Raw genomic sequence first — 25,989 nt, forward strand, 5'->3', positions numbered from 1 at the left:
TTTGCGTGATGGCAGGTATCGGCAAGAAGTCTCGCTCCATCTTCTTGGAGCTGGACGCGAACGCCAAGAACCTTCCCCCCACCTCCCCTCCACCCTCCGACGTGCCCAAGCGCAAGGAGATCGTAAGTTGCTTACTATTTAATACCCTCATATGTACATCAAATATTTGATTTGACTTTTTTTCTCTTTGTGAGGAAAATGCCTCATGTGGCACTGACATTATGGCATTCAACACCCTCCATCCCAGACACAATAGAAAACTATTGTTTGTTTACGTTCAACGTGTTAGGGAGAGTGAAATGGAAAGTAAATGAAGACTGTTCGCAGACTTCTAAGTATTAAGATTTTCGGAGCCATTTTTTCGTAAGGCTCAGCTAAAATATATTTTTTCCAGTCGAATCCACTTCGGCAGCTGAAAACATAATTTGTCTAAAACTTACACTTTTAATAAAACTTATTTTCTCCACTACCCTAACCTACGAAAAGAACATACAAAAAAATATCTGTACTACAATGATTCTGTCATTTCTTCCACAGCCATTCATCCCTAAGGACGTGGTCCGTGCTGCCGACAAGTTAGAAGACGTCAAGATCGAGACGTCTGACATTTCAGACCGGTTCAAGTTCTTCGAGACTTACCAGCCCAAGAGCGAGCGCAAGGAGTTCCGCATGACACCGCCGAGGCAGACACAGGTATTCAAAACTTATAGATAGTTAGAGATGGTCGTAGGTCTATCGAATGGTGGATTAGTCTGAATCATTGTAGTAGCTAATCTTTAACTGGACTAAAATTGATCGAGGAATGATCGACAGCAAAACTACTGATCAATCAAACTATGAACTTATGTTTGCCCTTTTAGAAATATTCCATCTAATGATTATATACCAGTGTTTTACAAGGAGCGACTGCCTTAACCCAATAACCCCTTGGTTAGTCTGGCATCAGACTTACTGGCTTTTGACTACTCGTAACGTCTTCCAAGGATGTTCAATGACAGGCGGGACCTACTTCTTTAGAAAATAGACATATTTTTTTATATTTTTCTTTCTCCTAGCGTGCAAAGTCCCCGTCTCCGGAGATCTACCACGAGCCCAGCGTGGTGCGGGCAGAGGAGGCAGCCGCCGACACCAGCGTGGCAGCAGCCAGACACACCGCGCAGCGCATGATCTCCGTCTTCCGCCAGCTCGAGCACCAGCAGAACAAGCCTGATGATACACAAGGTACATACATACAGAGGCTACAGAATTGTTCGCGCGAGTTACCGCGGCCCTGGTACATTAAAAGGCCTACGACGGAACATGATGGATTTTTAGTCAGTAAAAGTCTGACACTCCCTAACCCACAGCGGGAGGGGTCATATGATGATTTTTGCCATCATGTAATAAAAGGTACATACATAAAGAATAGAAGATAGATCAAATACATATTAAGAAAAATATTTTGTGTTAATTCCGCGAGACAACAAATCGAGGCTCGGATGCAAAATGTAGTACTACTCTCATGCAAATGCACATGCAGCAAAGTTAATCACGCATATAAATAAGAGAGTTGCCATAAAAACCTATTCTCGTCACATGTTTCGCCCCTCTTTGGGACATCCTCAGGAGATTTTGACTACACCACTTTGGAGCGAATTAATGAATATCGCGCCCGAGCGCTTAATGCCTAATACCATTTTTTAAAAACAAATCTCTAATTTTATATTATAAAAATAAGTAAAAGATTAAATATAAGCCGTCCGCCCAAATGTGAACGACATAGCAGTATTGAATGTTATAATAATGACCAAATAATAAATACTGTTTCCATTCTTCTCCAGGCCCCAAGCCCCTAAAGAGGTTCACCCCTCCCCCTCCCGGCGAGAACAACCACCAGGGGGAGTCGTCCGAGGAGTACTCCTCAGAGGAGGATTATGAGGAGGACAGCGAGGATGAGAGGCGCAGGGTCTACCTGGAAGCACGGCAGAGGGATGAGGCGCTCAAACAGGTATATTTGGGCTGACTTTTCTGAGCTATGTTATATACTTCATCATTGAATTTTTTATCATGCAACAGTGATACCTTAATAGAAACCTGTTTAATTTATTCTATGGCAGCCATATCGAATTCTAACTGGAAGATTATTTGAAAAAAAATGTTCAAGTTTATCATTATAGCAGTCAAGAGACTTAACCGTAATAGAATAAGACTTGGCTACTATATAATAAAAACAGTAATCTTTAAGATTCACTGTTGAACAATGCAAAAGAATATAGATTCCAAAATGATGCTCCTTTAAATGTTATTAATACATCTTTACCTTTTAACTTAACTTCAGGCGCAACAGCTAGCCCGCACGAAGAGTTTCCGCGACCGCTTCGAGCACTGGTCGGAGTCAGAACCGCAACGCTCGCCCTCCAGCGTCGTCATCGAGCGACACGCCGACAACGATGACGACGGAGAGTCACAGCTCGAAACTGCCAAGAGGTAACCTTATCTGCCTAGCCTTTTCCTTACAATCTTTAGGACACACACTTTCTATCAGTTAAGCTACCATGCTCCATTTGAGTAGGTAAACATTCTTTAAAATACTTTTTTCGCAAATAAATATTACATAAATAAACTACTGCTGAAAATAAAGTTTCAATTAATTGTGTGTTGTAATGTTCATTTATTGTATTTACATAGATTTCATTTTACAGCTGAATTTTAAATTTAAAAAAGTGGTTGCAACGTTGTGCTCTGTAACCCTACAATTTGTTTTATAGGTTGTTTTTTTGCAAAACAATGGGCAGCTTGAGTAATAATAATATACGTATTGTCCGCAGCTTGCGTCAAAAATTCGAGAGTATGAACGTGACGCAGACGAATGTAACGAAAACCTTCGTGCCCAAAGTCAACAGATTTGTGGTAAGTTAAATTATTATACATTTCATCTTTTCTGTAAAATTGTATCCATAATTTTGTCCCACACAAATCTTGTTCGGTATATTAGAACTAAGAGCCCTGCCTCATTAGGACGCCAATGGCGACGTCGCCGGCTACGTATCCAAGCAGTTAGTATTGAAATGTATGGAACCTAACTCATTTGGTGACGGTTTGGCAACGTCGCCAAATTGGAGGCGTGGCCACGAGCTACAGTTCTAAAAGTATAATTGACACAGTAATTTACTTTAATACGAGTACATACATTAATTTATAAGACTTGGACATAAATCCAATTTCAAAATTTTTGCTGTAACACAACTCATTTAAAGTTTTACTTATAAAACATGTTTAATTTCACACACCTTCGTGAGATATCAACTACGAAACTATTTGCAGATATACTAATTCGTTTTTTTTTTGTTCCCAGTGACCGCCTCGAGTAAACTACCACACCAACCAAAGCATTATTAACATTATCGTTGTAAAGTCTCCTTTAATAACTACTTGCCAACTATTATATTGTAGTTCATAAGTATTGGTTGTAGTCTATTGACAAATTGACGGATATTCTCTAGAGTAGAAGTATTTATTTACATTTGATAACACGACTGATAGAGAATGCATTTTAATACAAAAAAGTGCCTTAAAACCTGCAATTTACAAAGTGTTTTAGAAAAAATATATATAGAGTTTTATAGTCGAATCTCGTTTTTTAGATAAATCAATTTATGATGTTTTTTAGAGTATTGTTCAAAACGTATTCATTTTCGTATTTTTCATGAAGATCATTTAATTTAATATCTATTTATAATGTTACATACAATATGTGGAAACATTTTATGTTGTAAGCTTAGTCACATGTTAATGTAGAGAGAATTATCAGAATACTCAGTAAGATATACCATTTATATCTTATTTATGAGGAATTCTTTATTTATCTTATTTACTCTAGTTTATTTTTTTCTTAAACTTTTTATTTATAAGTGTCGTCCTTGCCGATCACGTGTTGTGATTTTTTCAACTGGCAACCCTGTACTCTGTCTTGCCAGAATATAGTTATAATTTAATCTCTCTGTGCCATCTCAATGTTCTATTAATCTCGTATTATTTAATAATTATTACTATTGTTCATAATATCGCATGTTTATATTAATTGATACATCTTGAATTGTATTTTAGGTAATTTTTATTATGTGACTGAATATTGGATTCTCTGTATTTATTTGTTTGTACTTAAAAAGTTTTGCCGATTTTTATATTATTCGAGAGTAAGGAAATGATTAAATGACAAAATTTTCATTCTTGTTTTCATTTCCATCATATCTGAAACATATTCTATGACAAATAGGTAACCCTGTCTACAAACAAATAAAAGATGATATATCAAAAATAATCTATTTATTTAATGAAAAACACAATATAATAAAAACACAAGTTAACAAGGTCAAATAAATAACATGAGAGACATTTTACCTAAATGTCATTTAGGTACATGTAGGTATAGGCACCGTGCGGAAACTATAGATGGCGTTATAATCCCGACAGTAGAGACACCGTGCGAGTAAAAAAAGAAACTTTCCAGACCCATTGGTTGTCACTGTCTAGTCTGTAAATGTGATTTTACAATTATTAAAAATATAAAATACAATGATTAAAATTATAAAATATGGTTTTCTACCAATAAACAATGATCGGCAGCGTGGTCAAAATATATCAAAAGGCCAAAAGCTATTCGAGTCGGGCCATGTTTTTGATCTCATAGAAACAGTTGGCCAAGAACAAGAAACAATATTAACTGGCAAAATTGTTGCTCAGACAAAAATTTCAAATGTATATGATGTTAAGATAACAGTAAGTACCTTTTTTAAATTAATTGTTATTACAATATCTTTAGAAAATCATTATTTCTATTTTTAATTTTTATCTCTGTCCGTTCAGCTTGATTGCAATAGAAACATTAAAAGTGCAAATTGTAATTGCAAGGCAGGTCTATCAGGAATTCAGGACAATGTAAGCACGTCTGTGCCTTAGTGCATTACGTAAATTCTGCAGAAAGTGCAGAATCGAAAACCAGGGGCCCGATTCTCCTAAGTTAATAATGTCAAAATCGAATAGAAATCGAATCGCAATATGATCGCAATAGCAGTTTTAACCATATCGGGCATTCTGCTACTAATAAAAGACCAATCGTATTCGATTGACATTTGATTGGTGTGCGATTGGTCTGCTATTTTGGTGATTTTGGTCCATACGGTAGTTTGCTGTACAATCATTTTGCAATCGTAAATCATTTGCAGACAAAATGATTCATTATTGAATGACAGAAAAGGATAAAAACGTTTATTTCAAAGAAAAAATAGCGGAATGCCACATACGCTTCAATCGTAATCGAGTCGGGATCGGATCTCAGTCGAATCGAGTCGAACGTGAATCGTATGACGCTTAAGTAAAATTAGGAGAATCGGGGCCCAGTTATGCACAACAATGGGGCAAACCAACGTACCGACAGTTAGATTAGATTAGATTAGATTACTCGGGCTGGTTTCCGCAACTCCACGACAAAGCGCGTATTTTGCGTGTGAGGGTGATAATGGGTGTTTATTCACTCGATCCACCCCAACTCCTCGAGAAAAGCCAGCAGAGGTTTAATTCTGCTGACTATCTCTTGGATAGTACCTGGGTTACCGAAGTACTTAGCCCTGTATATGGCGGTTTCAGGGCAGTCTAGTAGCACGTGTGCCGCTGTTTCTTCTTCCCCCATGCAGGCTCTGCATAAGGGACTGTCTGTAACTCCTATAACATAGAGGTGTTTATTGAAGGAGCCGTGTCCAGTTAGAACTGCCGTAAACTTACGTAAATTCTGCTTTGATAGGCCCATCAGCTGTTTAGTGAGGCGATCGTTGATGGTCGGGAGGGCCATCTTCGCCTGCCTGCACGCGCTGTGGTTAGTCCAGAGGTGGTTGTGTTTGTGCCTAGTACGCTGTCTTACCAGTGTTCGTAGGTGGCCGAAGGGGAGTGGCAGTATGGGTTCTGGTCCTACTGCTGTTTGGTCTGATCCCCTTCTCGCCAGCTCATCCGCTGCATCGTTGCCTCGGGAGCCACTGTGTCCTTTTATCCATTGAATGGTTATGTTATTTAAACTGCCTACCTTGTTTAACCGTTGGTGGCACTCGTGTATAAGGCCGGAGTTTGCGCAGTGTTTGCTTAGGGCCTGTATTACTGCCATGCTATCTGAGAGTATTCGGATAGAGTGACCGGTTACTTCCCGCTTTATGACTGCTTCGGCCGCTAGGGAGATGCCTATACATTCAGCTTGGAATACTGTATTATGTACTCCTAGGGGTGTGAATATGTGTATGTTTAGGTCTTCTGAGAAGATGCCTGAACCTGTGCCGGTGCTTGTTTTGGATCCGTCGGTGAAAATTCTTAGTTCTTTGGGATTATGTCCCTCGTAACGATGATCCTCAAAAAGTTGGATCCTGTATTTCTTATCGAATATAAAGACTTTGGGTATGCGGTCGTTTATAGCCTGCATAATGGGAAAGTCTGCATAAAGATTGTTTAGTATAGTTGTGTGTTTTGTAGGCAACTTGCTCCAGAGATTTAGGGTTTTGAGTCTTAGAGCCGTCATTGCTGCTTCTTGCTGTGCAAAGAGGTTCAGCGGCGGCAGACCTAGCATGGCTTCCAACGCTGCCGTTGGTGTTGTCCTCATGCCACCTGTGGCTGCCATGCAGGCTTGTCTTTGGACTCGCGCCAGTTTATTTGCGACTGTAGTTTGGTCGGTTTTGGGCCACCAGACTAAGGCGCCGTAAGTGATCATGGGGCGGATCACTGTTTTGTATAGCCATAGTATTATCTTAGGGGATAAGCCCCATTTCTTCCCTATCATTTTCTTACATTGCCAAAAGGTAATGCTGGCTCTGTTTACTTTATTGTCTATATGATTACTCCATTTCAGCTTACTGTCCAGAGTGACGCCAAGGTATTTGACTTCGTTGGATAGTTTGAGTTCTGTATTGAAGAGTTTAGGTAGTTTGTACGGTCCCAACGTTCGTTTGTTTGTGAACATGACTAACTCAGTCTTGGTGGGGTTTACTGAAAGGTCAAATTCCCTGCACCACTGTTCTACGATTCGTAGGGCCTGTTGAGTAAGGTTGCAGATAGTGTCAGTTACCTTGCCTGAGATGAGGATGGCAAGGTCATCCGCATAACCTATTGTGTAGTCGTGGTTTGCGTTTAGTTTTGTGATGAGATCATTAATCACTAGATTCCACAGGAGCGGGGACAGTACCCCTCCCTGTGGACATCCTCTGGCTATTAGTGCTGATTTGTCATCATCTTCAAAGCGTACCACGCGTTTGCTGAGCATGTTTGTGATCCAATCAGTTAGCATCGGGTTAACTCTGTGTCTGAGTAAACTCGTTGTTATGCTAACGAAGTTTGTTTTATCAAAGGCTCCCTCAATGTCTATAAAGGTGCCAAGGCAGATGCCTTTTTGTTCTATTGCCTCCTCTATCCGGCTTACTACCAGATGAAGCGCTGATTCTGTTGATTTCCCCGAGCTATATGCGTGCTGATTCGGATGCAGGGGGTTGTTTCTTAGCGCACCGTCCCTCAGCTCTCGCTCACATAACCTTTCCAGGGTTTTTAGAGCAAAGGATGTCAGGCTGATTGGTCTGTAAGATTTTGCGCTTGTGTAGTCTCCTTTACCTGGCTTTGGGATAAAGACTACTTTGACCTCCCTCCATTTTTTGGGGACATATCGAAAAGCCAGGCATGCTCTCATTAGTCTTAATAGTCTATATGAGATGTATGGTCCTCCCCATTGCAGGAGCGCTGGGAAGATTCCGTCCGGACCTGCTGCTTTGTATGGGTGGAAGCTTTGAATTGCCCAATGGAGTTTTTCCATTGTGACGATTTTTTGTGCGTATGACCAATCTTCTTCAGTTGGTGTTTGTGTTACCTCATGCCATTCTACATTTTGCGTGAAAACGCATCCTGGGAAGTGGGTCTCAATTAGGACGCGCTTCGTTTCTTCCGGCGATGTGGTATGTGTGTTGTCTGGTTTTCGGAGAGTGCCCAGACCAGGTGTGTTTTGTTGTGCTAGGATTTTCCTTACCCTGTTTGCTTGTTGACAGGACTCGATGTTACCACAGAACTTGCGCCATCCCCTGGTACTTCGGAATCTGATGCATTTCTTGTACCTTGATTTGGCCGCCTTATAGTCGTCCCAATCCTCGTCGGCACATGTATTCATTGCTCTGTTTAGAGTTTTTCTCACTTGTTTACGCCTGCGTTCTAGTTCCGCACCCCACCATGGTTGTTTCCCTGGTGTTTTCTGGTATGCAGTTTCGGGGCAGGCTGTTTGATAGCTGTCTATCATTGACTGTGTGAGGTAGCTTACCTGTTCGTCAATTTGTACTGTGTCCACGTAATTTGTAGGGTCCCCGAGTTGCGCAAGTTTGGTGCTGAGCGTACGGGTGTACGTCGCGCGGTCCGTATCGCGTGGGTTCCGTTTCGGTGGTGTTTCTTGTATACAGACCTGTAGGTCAAAGCGGATCCATCTGTGGTCTGAGCAAGATGCCTCCTTAGAGACATGCCATCCTGTGATTAGCTCCGCTACGCTCTCTGATGCGAGAGTCAGGTCTATAATTGTTTGACTTCGTCTAGTGACGAAAGTTGGTTCTGATCCAGTGTTTATTAGTGATAGGTTGGTTGTGAATAAGTAATCAAATAAGGTCTTACCCCTATCGTTGTGTGTATCCATTCCCCACAAAGGGTGGTGTGCGTTGGAGTCAGTACCGATAATCACTTCCTTCCCTTCTCTCTCGCAGTGATTCACCAGGCGGGCGAGGTCGTAGGGAGGAGGCTCCTCTGCTTCGGGCATGTATACCGAGGCGAGGGTGATCTCCATGTTTAAAGCAGGTTGCTGTATTGAGATGGCAGATTGGTCTCTGCAACAGAAATCTGATAAAAACTGTGTTTTTATGTTTTTTGTTGTATAGATGCACGCCCTGGGATGGTCGTGATGTATGTCTACGTGAATCTTACCTCCAAGATTGGAGAGTCCTCTGTGTGTGTACCGACAGTTACTGGGTTATGATAAAGGAGTGACAATGGCAGAGTTGTTTCCAATTCCACCAATAAGTATTAAAGTATTACGTGTGTTTTACAACTGCATTTATCCATTTAATTCTTTTATCCCTAAGCCATGGCATGTGAGTACTATTAGTAGGGAAATAGTAAAATTTTACACCCTTGGAGTTGTTTTTGGATGTATTACAGCATCCAGCAATACAACAATACATTTTGATAACTTAAATTAGCAAAATTGAACACGAATATTCAGAATTTTTTTCATGGTTTGACAGTACAATTTTTGACACTTGAGGGAAAAGTTTCGGATATAAGTCACGAGATGGCAGGGTCATCGCTACGCACGGTGCCTTTAGCACCGTTTGACAGATTGGCAATATGGAGGAGATAAGAAAATAAAGTGGATGCCTACGGGACAATGAGATACATATTGACCGACTAACACGTTAATTCAATGAAGTTAAGATCTTTGATTCAGTCGCGACCAATCTTTAACAGATCTCTCTTGAAACACGAATACTAATTACTAGTAACTGATCGTTTTCATCACGCCTGCCGTACATTACTTAACCACAGAAGGGGCCTCACCTACCTGCTCTATGGCATCTCCGGAAACAAATAGATCAGTTCGGTCTAGCTAGACATGGAGCTGTACCATTAACTGACACTGACATTTCACGCACACTGACGTATTGACGTTTTGATATAACACCCCGTTACCAATCTATCTTTTATACTACATCTATGGTCGAGACATGATCGAATTACAATTAAAAGAGTATACAAACAATACATTTATCACAAATGACGTAGTGTATGTAAACATTTCTGTCAAATTCCGCCATATAAAGATGTAATGTTATTTAATGTCGCATAACATAGCGACTCCTCTTAAGATCCAATGGTCTGGGTTCTTAATGGTGGGCAGCCAGAGGGGCGTGATAAACGTCAAACCCGTTCGCACAGGCTTCTTGTACACTGGACACTGTTCAAAAAATAATAAGAAATAATTTATTTCAAGTAATTAAAAGTTATAACTTGTGTTGTGGCAATACCTACTGAAGCTTTTCAGTTATTATGGCAACACTGATACAATACATTGGACATGGAATAGGTGACCCTTACTGGTGTAAAAAAGAAATATATTGTTCATTTAAAATTTCGCAAGATTAGACTGGCAAGAGATTTTTGAGCAACTGTAAGTTTCTTTCAACCCACATTGAGCAACCGTGGTGATTAACGCACAATCCTCTTCCGTGTGAGAGAAGCTTGTGCCCAGCAGTGTGACGACAAAAAGGCTGATGATAATAGTTTCTTTATCGAGGAAATACCTACTATAACTTGTGTGTGTGTATATTGTATTTGTGGGTGACTATCCTGTTGGTGTGCTTAATATTAATAAATAAATACCTGGTACAGCTTAGGGTCCTTGGGTGCAGTGGAATTGATGGCATAAACATGGACCACTGGCAGCACAGTGAACACCACTTTGATGGTGGACTCACACAGACGCAGATTGCGTCGGTCCCAGCCCGCGCCGTCCAAGAATACCCCGTGAATGTATACACCCTCCTGTAACGATTAAAACGTTACTTAAAATCAGCTGATGTAATATGTAGTTCCACTTAGGGTCATTCCCAATTTATTGAGCAAATCAGCTTTTCATATAAAGAATTTCGACATTAGCCCCATACAACATGTCAAATAACTCCATAAGCTTCTTTGAAAACGTAGGTATTCTGTTCTAATTTATGGCAATCCAATGTCAGCCATAAGGGTCAATTCCCACTGAAAGAGCAGCGGCCGGCAGCAGCCGTAAGAGCACGGACAATGTAAGAGCGCGGCCCGCCGCGCTCGCGCTCAATCACTTGCATTTACGGCCGCTGCCGGCCGCTGCCGGCCGCTGCTCTTTCAGTGGGAATTGACCCTAACACTAGGAAGTGGTGAAAGGGGGGCGTTTTGGGGGTGTTGTCCTTTTGTAAATTTGACGTGAAAAAGTGCTAAAAACTAGCCTACTTTCAATACACATTTTTGACTTTGACTTTGAAGATATGTTCACAAGACATTTACAAACTTTGAAACTTGATTCTCATATTACTTGTCATAGGCAGAATGGTCGACATTGGCATCGACATGCATTGCCATAAATAAAGATAGAATAGACATTTGATAGCCAACTGTACAATTTGCTCAAACTTTTACGGAGTCGCAAACACAAAAGACTGACCCCAGCGACCGTTTTTTGAAAGCACTGAAGAACTGTCTATTCACAATCTATTGTTTCTTCTTGTAGAAACGAATAGGTAAGTTCTGCCGTCGATTGATTCTTTTAACACACTAATTGTACGAATAAATAAATATATTACCGGTGGTGGAGTCTTAATTTCCTCGTAAGTGAACTTGGTGACATCATTATGCAACGTGACCATGTCGAGAGCCCAGCCCTTGTGCGCACGCGTCACTTCCTGACGCATGGCCGTCAAGAAACCTGCCAAGTTACATTATGATATCGGTAAAATTGATATAGATATCAGAAGGTATAAATTTTCTAAACTTTCCTGAAAGTCAAAGTTAAATTCATTTTTATATTTTTAACAGGGGCATGAAAGCTCTTTCAAAACATCAAAATATTACACGCTTCAAACTTCGTAGACACTTTTTATAATTTACTAGCTATCCTTGAAAAAGTTATGTAAAGCAAATTAAGCTAATAATTAGGTCTGTATTAACAAATCATACAAAATAATTTTAGTGCAAATGTAAAGAGAAAAATACTATCTAATAAACATACAATTCAAGAAATAATATTGGGTATACCTACCTACCTATAATATGAAATATGAAAGGTTTAAAAAGACAGACATTCATAGTTCATCGCTTACCTTGCGGATTAAAAAATCCAGTCATCCAAAAAGAGTTTGGTCTGGCCTGGAAGCACCACGTCGAGAACTGTATGGTTCGTTCCAAGAACTCCGTGAACCAAAACCCTAGCGTTGAGGATGACCAGGAACTCCTCAACCAGATGTTGGGTACCTTGGCATCATAGATATTGTCCAGGGAGTCCCTAAGTGCCTGAAGTAAGAAAGAACAGCTTAAAGTTCACTTCGGAACCACAGGGTTGCAGACTTGCTTGTGAAAAATGCGTGCGGGCAATGCGAATATGAGTCACAGCATAGCTATTAAACACTAGCGGTCGCCCGCGACTTCGTCCACGTACATTTTTTTTTATCGCTATCGGGCAAACTACAAATGTACACTTTATGAACTCCCTTATGTATTTCCTTATGCACACTATGTACTCCCCTATGTATTTCCTTATGTACACTCTATAAACTTCCTTATTTATTTCCTTATGTGCACTCTATGAACTCACCTATGTACTCCCTATGTATTTCCTTATGTACACTGTATGTACTCCCCTATGTATTTCCTTATATACACTCTATGTACTGTCTTTGTATTTCCTTATGTACGCACTATGAACTGCCCTATGTATTTCCATATGTACACTTTACGAACTCTCAATGTACACTCTATGAACTCTATGTATTTCCTTATGTACACTTTATGAAGTCACTTATGTACACTCTATGAACTCTATGTATTTCCTTATGTTCACTCTTTGAACTTTATGTATTTCCTTATATACACTTTATGAACTCCCCTACGTATTTCTTATGTACACTCTGTGTGTGTATGTGTTATGATATTGATAATGACCTTAAATCACCCACAGATCATCATCATCTATTCACAGTCCTACTGTTGCGTATAGACCACATCTTATAAAGACTTGGCCGTAGTAAGTATTACAACCCAATTGATTGCCATTACAGGTGAAGAAGTCAAAAAAATTATAACTTTCAAGTGACTTCCATAATTACAAGAACCTAGCATTTACAAGAACCCCAATTTAACTTACCTCGTTCATAATGATAGTGCCATCAATAGCCAGCAGTAAGTCCTTCAATGTAGTTCTTACAAGGAGAATGACTTTCTGCATTCGATCGATCTCCTGTCTCAAGAAAATCACCATGGAATGCAATATACCGTAGAACCTCAACCTAGAAATAAATTTTAATGTTTCAGTATTGTATTGATCAATAGGTACATTTTCAACTTTTCGATATTCCGTTAGGTAGGTACCACGGAACATATCCATTAGACACATGAAAAGAGAACATACAAGTTCAATGCTAAATGATCGACTAAACAGAACAGATATTTGCCTGACAAATGTAATGTAAAAAATCTAAGAGCCAACAAGTAAAGGATATCCCTATTAAGACAAAGATAATCACTTTTATTTTAAACAATTAACCGTCAGTTGCACAAAGGTCCATCAAAGTTAAAGCTTCTGTAAATCTATTGCCGACTCTTTGTCAACAAGATAAAAAGTGACAGCAATAGATTTAATGAAGCTTTAACTTTAATAGAGCTTTGTGCAACGGAGGTTAAAACACTAGCCAACCTTAACAACATAAACAAAAGTCAAGAGTAGAACATAGAAACATACCTAGCCAGTACTTCATGAGGATCAAAATCTGGTGGTACTTTGTCCAGCATCTCTCTAGACTGCCGGTACACTGACGCTTCACGTGTCTCCCCGCCTCCAGAACTCGACTCTTTCGGCTGGATTGACAGGATCGTATCCAAGAGCTCCTGAGTGGTATTCCGCTGGTAACTAAAGTATAATTTATCAAATTAAATCACATTACAAGCTAATATTTAAAGGTAAAATGAATGATAAAGGATGTGAGTATATTTGTTACTTCTTCACGCAAAGACTACTGAACGGATTTTGACGAAACTTGGCAGCAATTTAAATATAGCTTATACAAATACATACAGAATACTTTTAATCCGGATGCCTGAAGTAATCTTCTTGGGATGCAAACCACGGAAAACAGCCAGTTAAGACAGACATAATGAAAATAATAGGAATCGACCACTAACGTGATATCAGCATTGGTATGCAAGCCATAAGCTTGCGGAGGATCCACAGTTTTCATCTTATCAATTTCCTCCACGTACTCCGGAATGTTCTTATACTTGAGAATACCATAACCCTTGTAGAATTGGAAGTCATCAGAGAATATCTGATCAGAGAACCAGACTCGACAGAATGTGACCAGTAGCCGCGTGTCATAGTCATCTGTCACACGACCACCGTACTGGACAGCGGACACCATGTAACTAGAAGATTAGTATTGTGATCAAGTAGTGGTCTTCTGGTATAGTTCTCGCCAAAGTTAATGGCGGCTCGCAACTAGCTTTCAAGCACAGATTCGCGTAGCCACAACCTTCGGGAGTCTTCTGCTCGTTGATAACTAAATATTAATCCTATGCAACGTCTTGCGCGAATTTAAGAGCCACCATTAAGTTTGGCAATACTACAAAATATGGAAGATTGGGCATAGGTATTTACCGCACAGTAGTCCAGCTAACCGACTGTCCTGGCTCCAGAGAATCTAAATGATTCTGCACAAACATGCAAGAAGACAGCCAGTCTGCTGAATTGAACTCGTAAGGTATATTCCAACCTAGAGGACCGAACTTCCTTCTCTCTTGCACAACGGTGTGTAGGAAGGATATTGTGTAAATCAAAGGCAAATAGAAAGGACTGTCGCTGTAGTCGAGGAAGTCCTGACTCATGGAGTCGTAGGTTCTCATGAGACCTGCTTTGATTCCTAGAAAGGAAATTGGACTATCATAATATTGTCTGTTTAATGGTAATAGATTATGATGGTGGTAAATGATTGAATGGATAAGGTGCTTACCAGAAGGCGGCTCGCAGGTGTACTTGATAGACATCTGCAGTAGTGTAATAGGGAATTTCTCATGAACTTCTGTCGTTATCCACAACCTAGAAATTTTATGTTGACTTAACTGTAGTAAAAGCCGATATATACCTAATACTAAGTCAATAGAAGTAGATTTAACTACCTGAAACATTCGTGTATCTGCTCTGGGTCCTTCTCAAGTTCGCCAAACTGTTCCATGACCTCTACCATATACTCCAATCCCAAGTGACAGTTTTGCAGCAGCACCCACAGGCCCTATAGAAATTGACATCTCATCATACTATTTGTTACCTCCTGTTGCGCATACGATTGAATGGATTTTGACGAAATTTTGCAGTTATCTATGTAGCTTATACTTAAAAATAATATGTAACCTATTTTTATCAGCGTGCGGGAATTGGTTCCATTAGGAAGCGGGAGAAATTAATAGTGTAAGCTAGTTTCCTAATATGTCATAGGACTTGCGGTAGTAATAATTTTGGACCTTACCTCCTTAAGACCACGATCTATAAGTTTCCTAGCATGGATCTCCTGACCTTGTCCCATAGATATGGATGAGCAAATATTCTCCAAGCGCTTAGCCGTCACCTCGATAGAAGGCGTCGGATCTGAGCCCATAGCCAAGAATCCGATCAACGGGACCAATGGCCGTGACTCTAATACCATTTGCTGAAACATAAATATAAGCATTAAATGATTGTCGAAGTCGTGGTGACCTAGTGGGTAAAGCACCAACCTCTCATGTATGAATGTGTGGGTCCGATTCCAGGTTAGGCAAGTACCAATGCATCTTTTCTAAGTTTGTATGTACTTTCTAAGTACTATATCTTAGACACCAAATGTTGATAAGAAGGTGAAGGAAAACATCTCGAGAAAACCTGGACCATATAGTCTGAAATCAGCAACCCGCATTGAGCAAGCGTGGTGATTTACGCTCAATCCTTCTCCATGAGATGAGGCCTGTGCCCAGCAGTGGGACGATAAAAAGCTAATTAACTAAATGATTGTCAATGGGACCTACGAGTACACAGTTAAGTTCCTCACCTCATAGTTGACGATAACAGCTTCGGAGTACCGCGCCCCCATGGAGCTGACCACGTATTTCCTGTAAGACACACATTATGATAATATCTGTCTGACCAATGAAATGAGCTTTACAAGGCTATCACACTAGCAGATTTTCCGACCTGCTAGAATTTATCGCGAAGGTTTTTGATGTCAATTTTGTACGGTTAGTTCTCAATTTTTTACTTGCTCGGAAAACCCGAGTGAAAAATCCGCCAGTTTGAAATACACTGTCACTAAGGGTACTCACAAGCTCTGTGCGAGCGTTCTGTCAGGGGACCAGGCTCGCACCACCAGGAGTTTGCGGAACACGTCCAGACTCTGGTAGCCGTCAGGCAAGGGCTCGTCTTCTGGAGCCTCCTTGTCAAACCTGGGAGTAACACAATGTTGAAGATATAAATCATCAGTTGTCTAGTACCCATAGTGGTTAGTTTGGGACTGGATGACGTTGGGTCAATGTGTAAGAAATCTTGGAGATCTTTGAAGGAGTCAAGTGCTTGCTGCATAGCAGGATATTTTTATACTAGTAGCACTGCACCTCTCTACCAGCTCCCGTTCAATATGCGTTGAATTAAGACTTGTCGGGGCTGAGTAGTAGTTCGAAAGAGTTACCACGACCCTGGTACACGAAGGGCTCCAGAAAGAACAGAAGTACCTTTCAGTCACTAAAAGTCGAACATTCCCATCCCACACACAGCAGAATTTCTCACCTAACGAAAATAAAGAATGACTTATAAATAGATAGGAAACTCACCAAAATTTCCATCCCTTCTCGTTATTGCAGACTTGGTTAAGTATGTTAGTGAACTGACGCAAACTGGATAGTTGGACCAAGTTCAACCATGACATGTCTGTCACCCACTTGTACGGTTTGGGAGGACAGGCGTTCAGATCTAAAGCAGCGCCACCTGTGGATAGCAATGTAGGTATGTAATAAAGATTCCTGGGTCTTTCGTAATTGTATCTCCATCTCCAATTATCTTTGGGATTTTTTATGGATTAATTGGGAATATCAATGGTGCTTCCCCATAACAACGGCGTATGACATGATGCTACAAAAATGTAAGCTAAATGAGACTGAAACCGCGAAAGCAGAGCTGAGGTTCTATGACGTTTTCCATGTGCCATAGAAGCTTGGCATCCATACTATTGCCCCAGCTAGATAATTGGTATCTAAAGAGTTCAATTCTTCACCCATTATCAATATATTGGTTTTAACCTCTAAATTAGGTGATAATTCATTATTTGGATAGAACGTCACCTTTGATAAACGTCTGAAATTCTTCAAAAGTAATGTACTCCTTCTGTAAGTCTATCTTCAAAGTGAGCAGTACTGTGAATAAGTATTTGTGTTTCTCATAGAAGCCACGACTTATGAACTTAAATACATCGAAAGTCTGTAAAAGATGAAGGAGATGACGCTAGTACGAAAATAAATACGTATCAGGCACATCAACACCACAATTTTGTGGCTCAGCTGTAACTTATACATCTTTGGCAGACATTAAGGATATTTAAAAGCCAGGTAGTCTGTCCACTTAAGGGTTACCGTGTTGCCCAAGTGAAGTTACTTGGGTCAAGCGATCAGACAAATAGTCATTTCATGTGAAACATTGATATCCAACTGGATACAATGGATTTAGAAGGTCTTCTTCCAGGTATAAACCTGAGCTAAACGCAAGGCTGATTATGATGAAGCTTTCAACAAAAAGTTTTAACGCGTGTGATGTTGTTTAACCTGCTTCACCTGCTGTGCAATTCTAAAACTATATTGGGGTAGTCTTTAAGTCTATAGATACTGATCTCTGCAAAAGTGGGCTGCAGGGTATACCAAACCTATACTATACCTACCTATACTATAACCTATAGGGGCTACCAAAAACTTACCAGATAATCAATAATGAATCCAATCCTCCTAAAAGTGATAGGGCTTTGCGGGGACCGCTCCAAAGAGATGTCGAACCTCTCGAGGAACTGTGCCAACGAGGTCTGATACATGTTGCAGACCAGAGACATATTGCAGACGAGGAAGTACAGCACGGAGCCTCGAGTGGCGACGGGACGGTATTCCTCGCGAGCCGCGTTGATTTTTATCTCTGTTTCCTTTGCTACGTCTAGTTTTTCTTTCACCTGGTTGGAATAATATTATTTATTTATTTCACTTTCACCCTCCGAGCCTTTTTCCCAACTATGTTCTTACTTACTTATTTATTTCACTTTATGCAACATAATATTATATGGGTGGACTTAATGCCAAAAGTATTCTCTCCAGTCAATTTTAGGGTGATGCAGAGATAAAAGGTGCATACGTAGATTTATTGTTTACTTAGCTAAATTTTGCTAAACAAAAACTATCATTCTTTGGTTACGGAAAAAAAACGATCAAGTAACCAACACTTGCTCTTGTATGTTTTTTCCTTATTTATGTTTTGTCTTGTTATTTCAAAAAAAATTCTTCCAGATACGGTCTGGATACCTATGGGCAGATAGAAGGATAGAAGTCCTTGTAAACTATAAAATGGGAAATAACCTCAATGGCTGTAGACTTGGTGACGTTCAACACTTGAATAAGGGACACATCTTCCACAAGGGACCCTTGAATGGTGGTCAGTTTGTGCAGTAGATTGGCCTCCAACTCCTGAATCTTGCGCCTGTTAGCGGTTACGTCCTTTATCAGTTGAGTTCGTTCCGCTTCCATCTCTGCCTTCTCCGTTAAGATTACGCGCCCTAACAGCTGGTCTTCCAGACCTGTTGTGAAGATGTTTGTCAAATAAATTGCAGATATTATGACACCAAACGAATGGAACTGTTCTGGAACTACATAATGCTGTTCTGGAACTACAACATGAAAGCTATAGGCCAATTACTGCTAAATATGGAAAATTAAATCACCCATAAAAAAAGAGTTTTCTATTTAAGAAAAAGTTCTTTAGTGCCATTTCAATACCTAATGTTACCACGTATTGCAGTGTCAAAATATACAATCCTTTCAATTACGAGTCCCATTTTTCTTGGTAACTATCTTACACAATATGTAAACTAGCAATTCTATCATGAACAGGTTCATCAGTAATTCTCTAACCGTTTCTAACTAAGTGGGTTGAGGAGGTCAGATAGGCAGTCGCTCCTTGTAAAACACTGGTACTCAGCTGCCTCCGCTGAGACTGGAATCCGACCCCAATATAGCTGGGAAAAGGCTCGTTAGATGAGATGATTTTGAAATAAGGTATAATACCTTGCATCGTCACAGTAAAGTCTATGATTGAAGTCCTGGCAGAAATCTCAGGTGTGTAAGCAGGGTTAGGCAGTTTTGTTGTTATATAAATTCGGTGACCAGCTGTCACGTCTATTTCCTTGTCTCCTAATTTTACCTGAAATAGTATAATATTGGAAATAATATTACCTACTTGTGAGATGATATTGGATAGAAGCATGGAAGAAGAAACGCTGGGAATAAAAATTGGGATAATGGCAGGAGGAAGGTAATGATTATAAACGACTACATTACAACTCAATATGTAAAAGTAATCACTAACCTTGTATGTAGATCCAATTTTAATATAGTTCTTCTCGAGTACATTGTCCAATACAGGATCCAACTCTTCAGCAACGTCTTCTATAAGCATAGGTCTGCCTAAAGACACGCAGTCTTCTATATGGTTCCTGAAAAATAAAGGTAATTAATAATAATTACAAGTTAAACTTTTGCTTAAAAGGAGCTTTTATTATTTTCTGATATTGCCAAATTCCATCAAAACCCATTCATCAGTATAATTTAGAGTGAAAGAGGCACAAACATACATAAAATCCTTTCAAACTTTCGCAATGTTTATAATATTATATAGTAGGATTTCTGTGACATTTTCATTACTTTTTGTGGTTGGAAATCATCAATAAAATTAATCCCTCTCACTGTGTGTTAGCAGCGTAAGGGAGTGTCAGACTAACTGACTAAAACTCATCATGTTCCTTCTTAAGCCCTTTATGTACCAGGATCGCGGTAACTCTTCCGAACGATGCAACAACCCCGAATATTGTATTTACCTGAAGTATTTGTGGTTCAAAGTAGTTACGATCAGGTCGTTGAACTTCTCAGTATTCTTGATCCATATCTTGCCCTGTGTCTGAGGGTCGATAAGTAATGGATATCGCGCGGCTTTCGTCACAATTATACCGTTCTGTATTGACAATTCGTCAGTTGGCAAGCCGCATAGATTCCATTCACCAATCTAGACAAAATTAAAATAATAGATAAGACGTTTTTATTATTATTCTACAAGCTGTGGAGTTCAATATAAAAAAATATTGTATTTAGTGTCATTAAACATCATTGTCGTCATTTGAACATCTTTGGCAGTCGTTAGGGTAGTCAGTTGCCAGAAAGTCTAACAACCAATCTTACGAGGGCGGATCGGCTTGCTCAGTAACTGGGTTGAGGAGATCTGATGGCAGCAGCTCCATGTAAAAATCTGGTACTAAGTCACATCTCAGGAACCAGTGTTTTACTAGGGGTACCTCTCTGTCCTCCTCAACCCAATTACCCGGGAAACCCAATACTAGTCTTGTTCTTCTTTTTCTTCCTGCCCTGTTACCAATTTTATTTGGGCTCATTCTTCCCTATCATTTGTCATACTAAAACTCACTCCCTTCTTATTCATCTCATCATCATCATCATCAATACGGTAAGACTAATAAGATAAAACTTACCGTTGCCGTATCGGTAAGTTGGTCCGTGATGTTTAAGTTCATAGATACAGGTATTTTCCTTCGTAGTAGTTCACTCAGCCAGTTGCTGATGAGCAGTGCGCGGAACTCTTGGTTAAACGGCCCGGAATATGACAGGAATCTGAAAGAGTTTGCTCATTTCGATATGGTAAAAGGGCGAGACAGTAACTTTACAAATGACAAAATAGCTGCCTGCGTAAATAATATTGTAGCAAGTACATATGAAAGAATTACCTCGTTGGTCTAGCTGTCGCAAGCGTGGCTGCTGTGCACGAGGTTTCGGCTTTGATACCCGGGGGGTCAGGCCGAAATCACTTTGTGGGTTTTAGAAACACTCGTGCATCGGAGAGCACATAAATGTCGGTCCTGCTTGTGATCTCTCTCCGGTCGTGTCGGATTGCCGTCCCATCGGGCGCAGAGAGTGAAGGAATAGTGGGTGCACCTGAGTCTGCGCGAATGCTTGTGCACTATATGCCCTGCGCAGCTGGCTGATATCCTTACATGAGAACGGCCGCCGTGGCCGAAATCAGCCGTGGACGCCATTATGCCATTATATTTTAATGAAAATCTACAGTACGAAGTAAAGCTGGCTAGAAAAAAAGCACAGGGCCTCCTTATCTTTTAGCGCTTTGGTTACGGTCTTTGAATGAGAAAACCAAAGACTATCCGAGAAAACGAACAAAGTTTGTCTGCGTCTGTTTAATTTACATTATAAAAAATGAATTTGCTAATTTGACTCCATTGAATACCTTTACTATCCGTACTCCTTCACTTCTTAAACTTAAATTTTAGAGGCGTAAGTATTAAGTGTTAAGTGGCGGCAGTGTGGTGGTGTTGTGGTGCGGCACCGCACCCGTATTCGTTGACTAATGACACTTACCCAGTCAGCAACAAGATATCTCCACCAATCTTTCAATCTCAGACTTGAACAGCGCCGACTGTTCAGTCCAGCGCACTCTCTCGCCACTGAAGCCGTTGATCAGCGCAGTGGCTGCGTCCATCTTCTGCTGGCATTTAGCAGCATCGTCCAGCACTGCTTGCTTTAGAGTCATGGCTTCATCGAACTGACGCTGCACGTCTACTTTTTGCTCTTTATATGTCATAGCTTACACCTTTAATATGTTCCTTTACTAATACAAAACTTACCCAGTCAGCAACAAGATATCTCCACCAATCGTTCAATCTCAGACTTGAACAGCGCCGACTGTTCAGTCCAACGCACTCTCTCGCCACTGAGGCCGTTGATCAGCGCAGTGGCTGCGTCCATCTTCTGCTGGCATTTAGCAGCATCGTCCAGCACTGTTTGCTTTAGAGTCATGGCTTCATCGAACTGACGCTGCACGTCTACTCTTTGCTGATTTGATGTCATAGCTTACACCTTTACTATGATTCTTTACAGAAAAACTTACCCAGTCAGCAACAAAATATCTCCAACCAATCTTTCAATTTCAGACTTAAACAATGCCGACTGTTCAGTCCAGCGCACTCTCTCGCCACTGAGGCAGTTGATCAGCGCAGTGGCTGCGTCCATCTTCTGCTGGCATTTAGCAGCATCGTCTAGGACTGCTTGCTTTAAAGTCATGGCTTCATCGAACTACCGCTGCACGTCTACTCTTAGCTCATTTGATGTCATAGTTTACACCTTTAATATGATTCTTTACTGCAAAACTTACCCAGTCAGCAACAAAATATCTCCAACCAATCTTTCAATTTCAGACTTAAACAATGCCGACTGTTCAGTCCAGCGCACTCTCTCGCCACTGAGGCCGTTGATCAGCGCAGTGGCTGCGTCCATCTTCTGCTGGCATTTAGCAGCATCGTCCAGCACTGCTTGCTTTAGCGTCATGGCTTCGTCGAACTGACGCTGCACGTGGGCTAGTTCACGCTGGAGAAGGATAAGTAGCGTTATTCGTCACGTCTTCTAACAAGTACTTTTAGCATGGCAAAGTTCAAGCGCCAAGTCAAAATGAGGTAAAAATGTTACTGTCACCTTATGGCCGTTGCCCGTTCAAAATATTCTATGTATTTATTCTTTTGATTACTGGAGATGAGAGATAGTGTAGGGCTTATGTCAAGATTCTATCTCTAGTAAGCAAAACAACAGATAGATAGAATATTGGGAACGGCCGTAAATCTTTATGCAGGTAAAGTGTAACTATTCTTAAATGTATCTTCTGTCAAAATTCAACTAGGTAGGTACCAGAAAAGAAAACTTCAGTTTTCCGAAAACTGATTGCAGGGTAAACGTTGATGTAACGGTAGTACTGTCACAAAAAGATTTTTCACCATGGTGTAGTTTTACATATACAACTTTTCTAGTTGACATTGAATTGTACAAGCTGATTTTTTTTCCGTGTTATTTTATAACATTGTATGAATCACCCAATAAATGAATAAGCACTAGAACACATGTCGTCTAACGTACCTCCTTGGCTTCTAACTGCGCCTCAGCCGCTTCCAACTCGCGCTTGGCCGCCTGATACTTGCCCTGCATCACCGCCAAGTTTGCCTTCAGCGGCAAAACATCCTTGTTCACCGAGTAAAACTGAGCCATCGCGATGGTCCAAGATATCAGACCGGCTACGTTACCACAAGCTATTTTGGCCGCTTCGAAAGTATATAGTCTGTAATGTTAAAAAAATAAATAATCAAACGCTCTAAGAAGAAGAAGAAGAAAATAAAAGAAAGCTTTTATTTACGCTCTAAAAAGAAGATAATAAATTAAAATTTCTCTTTAACAATTTTCACTATAGCAACTTATGACCTCATTTTATACAATTTATAAGAAAAAAGCTATTGGCTTAATGCGGCTATCATTTGAACATCTCTGGCAGTCGTTACGGGTAGGTAGGTAGAAGAAAGAAAGTCTGACAGCCAGTCTTTTGAGCAAGCTTAAATTGTCCAGGTAACTGAGTTGAGGAGGTCGGATAGGCAGTCGCTCTATGTAAAATACTGGTACCTACACAGCTACATCCAGTTAAAGTGGAAGCCGATCCCATCAAAGTTGGGAAAAAGCTAGGCAGATGATGGACCTAAGATATGGATCCTTTATCTCCTGCAAAGAAATACTAACAAACTAATTCTTAGCATAATTAAGCATAATTTAACACACGGGAATGAGAAGTAAGGTTGCAGCAAGTCGACCATCTCAGCATTGATTTCATCTTTTGGATAGTTCTTCAAGTTACTCAGGAATCGCGCGTCTGCCATTACCTAACGAGAAACGATCAGAGAATTTGCAAGTCACATTTCTTTAGGCAAATTGTATCTATAAAACGAATTGAAGACTTTTAAACATAAACCGTCGTGCCACAAAAACTTAAACGTCTGTTGAACACTTGTCTAAAACAATCTCAGATTATATATCACGTTGAAATAAGGTTTTGCAGCCACACTTCTTTTAGACAACTGTTCAACAGGTGTTTATTTTTTGTAGTAAGGCTGAATATTTTTAGTTAGGAAACTAAACCAAGCAATTTTTTTGGACAACCTAATCAGGACGATATAGAATAAAATGTGTCATTTAAAACGTTACCTTCAAAGATTCGGCCCAAGACGCGGTCAAGCACTGTTTCTCGGGATCCGGTTTAATAGGATCGATTCTCTTTCTGAAGAGTATGATGACAGCATCCATAATAAGCGTGATGAGATGAGGAGGCTTGCCGAGCTTCCTGACAGTGGCTATGTCGGCAGCATTAATGGTCTGTCAATTCAAAATAAATGTATTTCGTACCTCTTCACTGGTACTCTTCATAATAACTTACTTACGTTCTTGTCGTTTTTATTTTCATAACCTTGTGATACTTCTTTATTTTACGAATCCGAGTACCTACTCAAAATTTGTACACCGATTGAGCGGTGAGATATGCTGTACATAACGTAACCTATCTAAGTATCTGTAACCTACCTAAATATCGTGTTTCTGCAAATAAAGATTCTTTTTAATATTAAATTTTTCAATTTCTTATCTTTATGTTAAAATGATCTTTAATATATTTAGCTATCTTTACCAGCAAGGCAGCCTCAGCCGCATCCAGCGCAGGCTTGGCCGCAGCCAGTTTATCCTCAGCGACTGCAGTCTCCGCTGCGATGACGTTGACGAGCTTGACGGCGCGGTCCTTCACTTCCAACACTTCGGCCTTCACTACCTCGGCGGCCGCCTGCGAGTCTGCTACGGCTTCTAGCACCTACAATGCATGTGACATTAATAATAGCTATGAGTTACCCAGTAGATCCACATCCGGTTAGACTGGAAGCCGACCCAGACATAGTTGGGAAAAAGGCTCGGGAGATGATGTGTTACTTAGCAGATAAGGGGACTGCATGAAGAAGCCAACTACGAAATACACAGTAGGACTCTCTTTTCCCAAATTCAGAGAAGGCAATTCGGTAGTACTGGAGATATATCAGGTGTCTGACCGAAATGTGCACTTTGAGACACCGAGAATTAGGGCTGCTTTCTTCAAAATCAACAGAGTTAATTCGTCTGGTCCGGCAACCTACTCATCTTACACTACTTGAATACGTAACGTACCACTTCCGCTTTAGCCGTAGCTTCCTTTATTTCCAGTTCTTTTACTTCCAACTCTTTCTTCAGTACGTCAACACTCGCTGCTGCTTCAACCAATTTACCCAGACCAGTAGTCATTCTGGAAATACAAGTTGATGTCACCAGTTGCAATGAGGAAAGACTTCGAGGATAAAAGGGTTAGCAGATTGGTAACCGTCTACGTTATAACGCGTTCCTTTGTGTTTCGGAAGGCACGTTAAGTTGGTGCAATTTTGCTATCATTTGAAGATCTACGGCAGTCAGGTCAAATAGGCAGCCACTTCATCCAAATCACTAGTCCTGCACCTCTTAAGCTGACCATATAATTCGTGTCAAGCTAGACAGATGATGTTAAGATAATCAATCTTCTGCAACCTAATAAAATTTTAAAAACTAAATCTCGTACCTTCTCGCCATTTCAGCGATACTGTCATGTTTTTCTTTGTAAAGAACTTTGTAACCTTCCAGGAAAGATAGATAGGACTTGGGTGTGACGTGGGTTTGTCTCCTAAATCGTTCGTAGTAAGAGACGCAGGTATCTGCTACGTTATCTTGTACTATGCCCATAATTTCTATCAACTGCTGTTTGGTGTCTTGAGAGCATACCACCTATAAGGACATATTTTAGGATTTAAAGTAATACTTATTAGTAAAGCTATAAATGACATCGTTTATCGTGGTATGACCATGTACGAATGTGTATGTCACGTATGTGTGAATAAATGGAGAGACATAGGTAGACCGAGGAAAAGATGGATTAGTCGCCTGAATGAGGACATGAATAAGAAGGCAGTGAATGTTAGTAATACACAGAGACAAATCGAAGCGGAAAACAAAGTGCGC

At 40.3% G+C, this 25,989-nt stretch overlaps 2 protein-coding genes across 6 annotated transcripts in view; one reads left to right on the forward strand and one right to left on the reverse strand.

Annotated features, from left to right (window-relative positions):
• The window catches only part of LOC124642659 (LIM domain and actin-binding protein 1), a 37,428-nt gene extending 33,222 nt beyond the window's left edge, over positions 1 to 4,206 (forward strand). For all 5 annotated transcript variants that reach the window (XM_047181243.1, XM_047181241.1, XM_047181244.1 and 2 more), the window contains 7 exons: positions 16 to 122; positions 538 to 693; positions 1,056 to 1,221; positions 1,821 to 1,987; positions 2,318 to 2,466; positions 2,808 to 2,889; positions 3,335 to 4,206. In XM_047181243.1, coding sequence (XP_047037199.1) covers positions 16 to 122; positions 538 to 693; positions 1,056 to 1,221; positions 1,821 to 1,987; positions 2,318 to 2,466; positions 2,808 to 2,889; positions 3,335 to 3,337 — 830 coding nt within the window. In that variant the 3' untranslated portion in view covers positions 3,338 to 4,206. The remainder of the gene's footprint in view (positions 1 to 15; positions 123 to 537; positions 694 to 1,055; positions 1,222 to 1,820; positions 1,988 to 2,317; positions 2,467 to 2,807; positions 2,890 to 3,334) is intronic.
• Positions 4,207 to 9,357: 5,151 nt separating this feature from the next.
• The window catches only part of LOC124642697 (dynein axonemal heavy chain 8-like), a 56,839-nt gene continuing 40,207 nt past the window's right edge, over positions 9,358 to 25,989 (reverse strand). Inside the window, exons 64-91 of the mRNA XM_047181299.1 lie at positions 25,553 to 25,755; positions 25,132 to 25,246; positions 24,608 to 24,784; positions 24,133 to 24,300; positions 23,710 to 23,810; positions 23,023 to 23,221; positions 22,271 to 22,482; positions 20,580 to 20,718; positions 19,917 to 20,101; positions 19,409 to 19,535; positions 19,108 to 19,243; positions 18,403 to 18,620; positions 17,760 to 18,002; positions 17,134 to 17,269; positions 16,627 to 16,780; positions 16,123 to 16,242; positions 15,852 to 15,912; positions 15,297 to 15,476; positions 14,950 to 15,062; positions 14,784 to 14,869; positions 14,432 to 14,693; positions 13,960 to 14,199; positions 13,520 to 13,687; positions 12,926 to 13,067; positions 11,886 to 12,075; positions 11,370 to 11,491; positions 10,414 to 10,575; positions 9,358 to 9,988 (exon numbers count right to left, since the gene is read on the reverse strand). Coding sequence (XP_047037255.1) covers positions 9,863 to 9,988; positions 10,414 to 10,575; positions 11,370 to 11,491; positions 11,886 to 12,075; positions 12,926 to 13,067; positions 13,520 to 13,687; positions 13,960 to 14,199; positions 14,432 to 14,693; positions 14,784 to 14,869; positions 14,950 to 15,062; positions 15,297 to 15,476; positions 15,852 to 15,912; positions 16,123 to 16,242; positions 16,627 to 16,780; positions 17,134 to 17,269; positions 17,760 to 18,002; positions 18,403 to 18,620; positions 19,108 to 19,243; positions 19,409 to 19,535; positions 19,917 to 20,101; positions 20,580 to 20,718; positions 22,271 to 22,482; positions 23,023 to 23,221; positions 23,710 to 23,810; positions 24,133 to 24,300; positions 24,608 to 24,784; positions 25,132 to 25,246; positions 25,553 to 25,755 — 4,485 coding nt within the window. The 3' untranslated portion in view covers positions 9,358 to 9,862. The remainder of the gene's footprint in view (positions 9,989 to 10,413; positions 10,576 to 11,369; positions 11,492 to 11,885; positions 12,076 to 12,925; positions 13,068 to 13,519; positions 13,688 to 13,959; positions 14,200 to 14,431; positions 14,694 to 14,783; positions 14,870 to 14,949; positions 15,063 to 15,296; positions 15,477 to 15,851; positions 15,913 to 16,122; positions 16,243 to 16,626; positions 16,781 to 17,133; positions 17,270 to 17,759; positions 18,003 to 18,402; positions 18,621 to 19,107; positions 19,244 to 19,408; positions 19,536 to 19,916; positions 20,102 to 20,579; positions 20,719 to 22,270; positions 22,483 to 23,022; positions 23,222 to 23,709; positions 23,811 to 24,132; positions 24,301 to 24,607; positions 24,785 to 25,131; positions 25,247 to 25,552; positions 25,756 to 25,989) is intronic.

Source organism: Helicoverpa zea, chromosome 25 (genome assembly GCF_022581195.2).
Source record: "Helicoverpa zea isolate HzStark_Cry1AcR chromosome 25, ilHelZeax1.1, whole genome shotgun sequence".
NCBI lineage: Eukaryota > Metazoa > Arthropoda > Insecta > Lepidoptera > Noctuidae > Helicoverpa > Helicoverpa zea.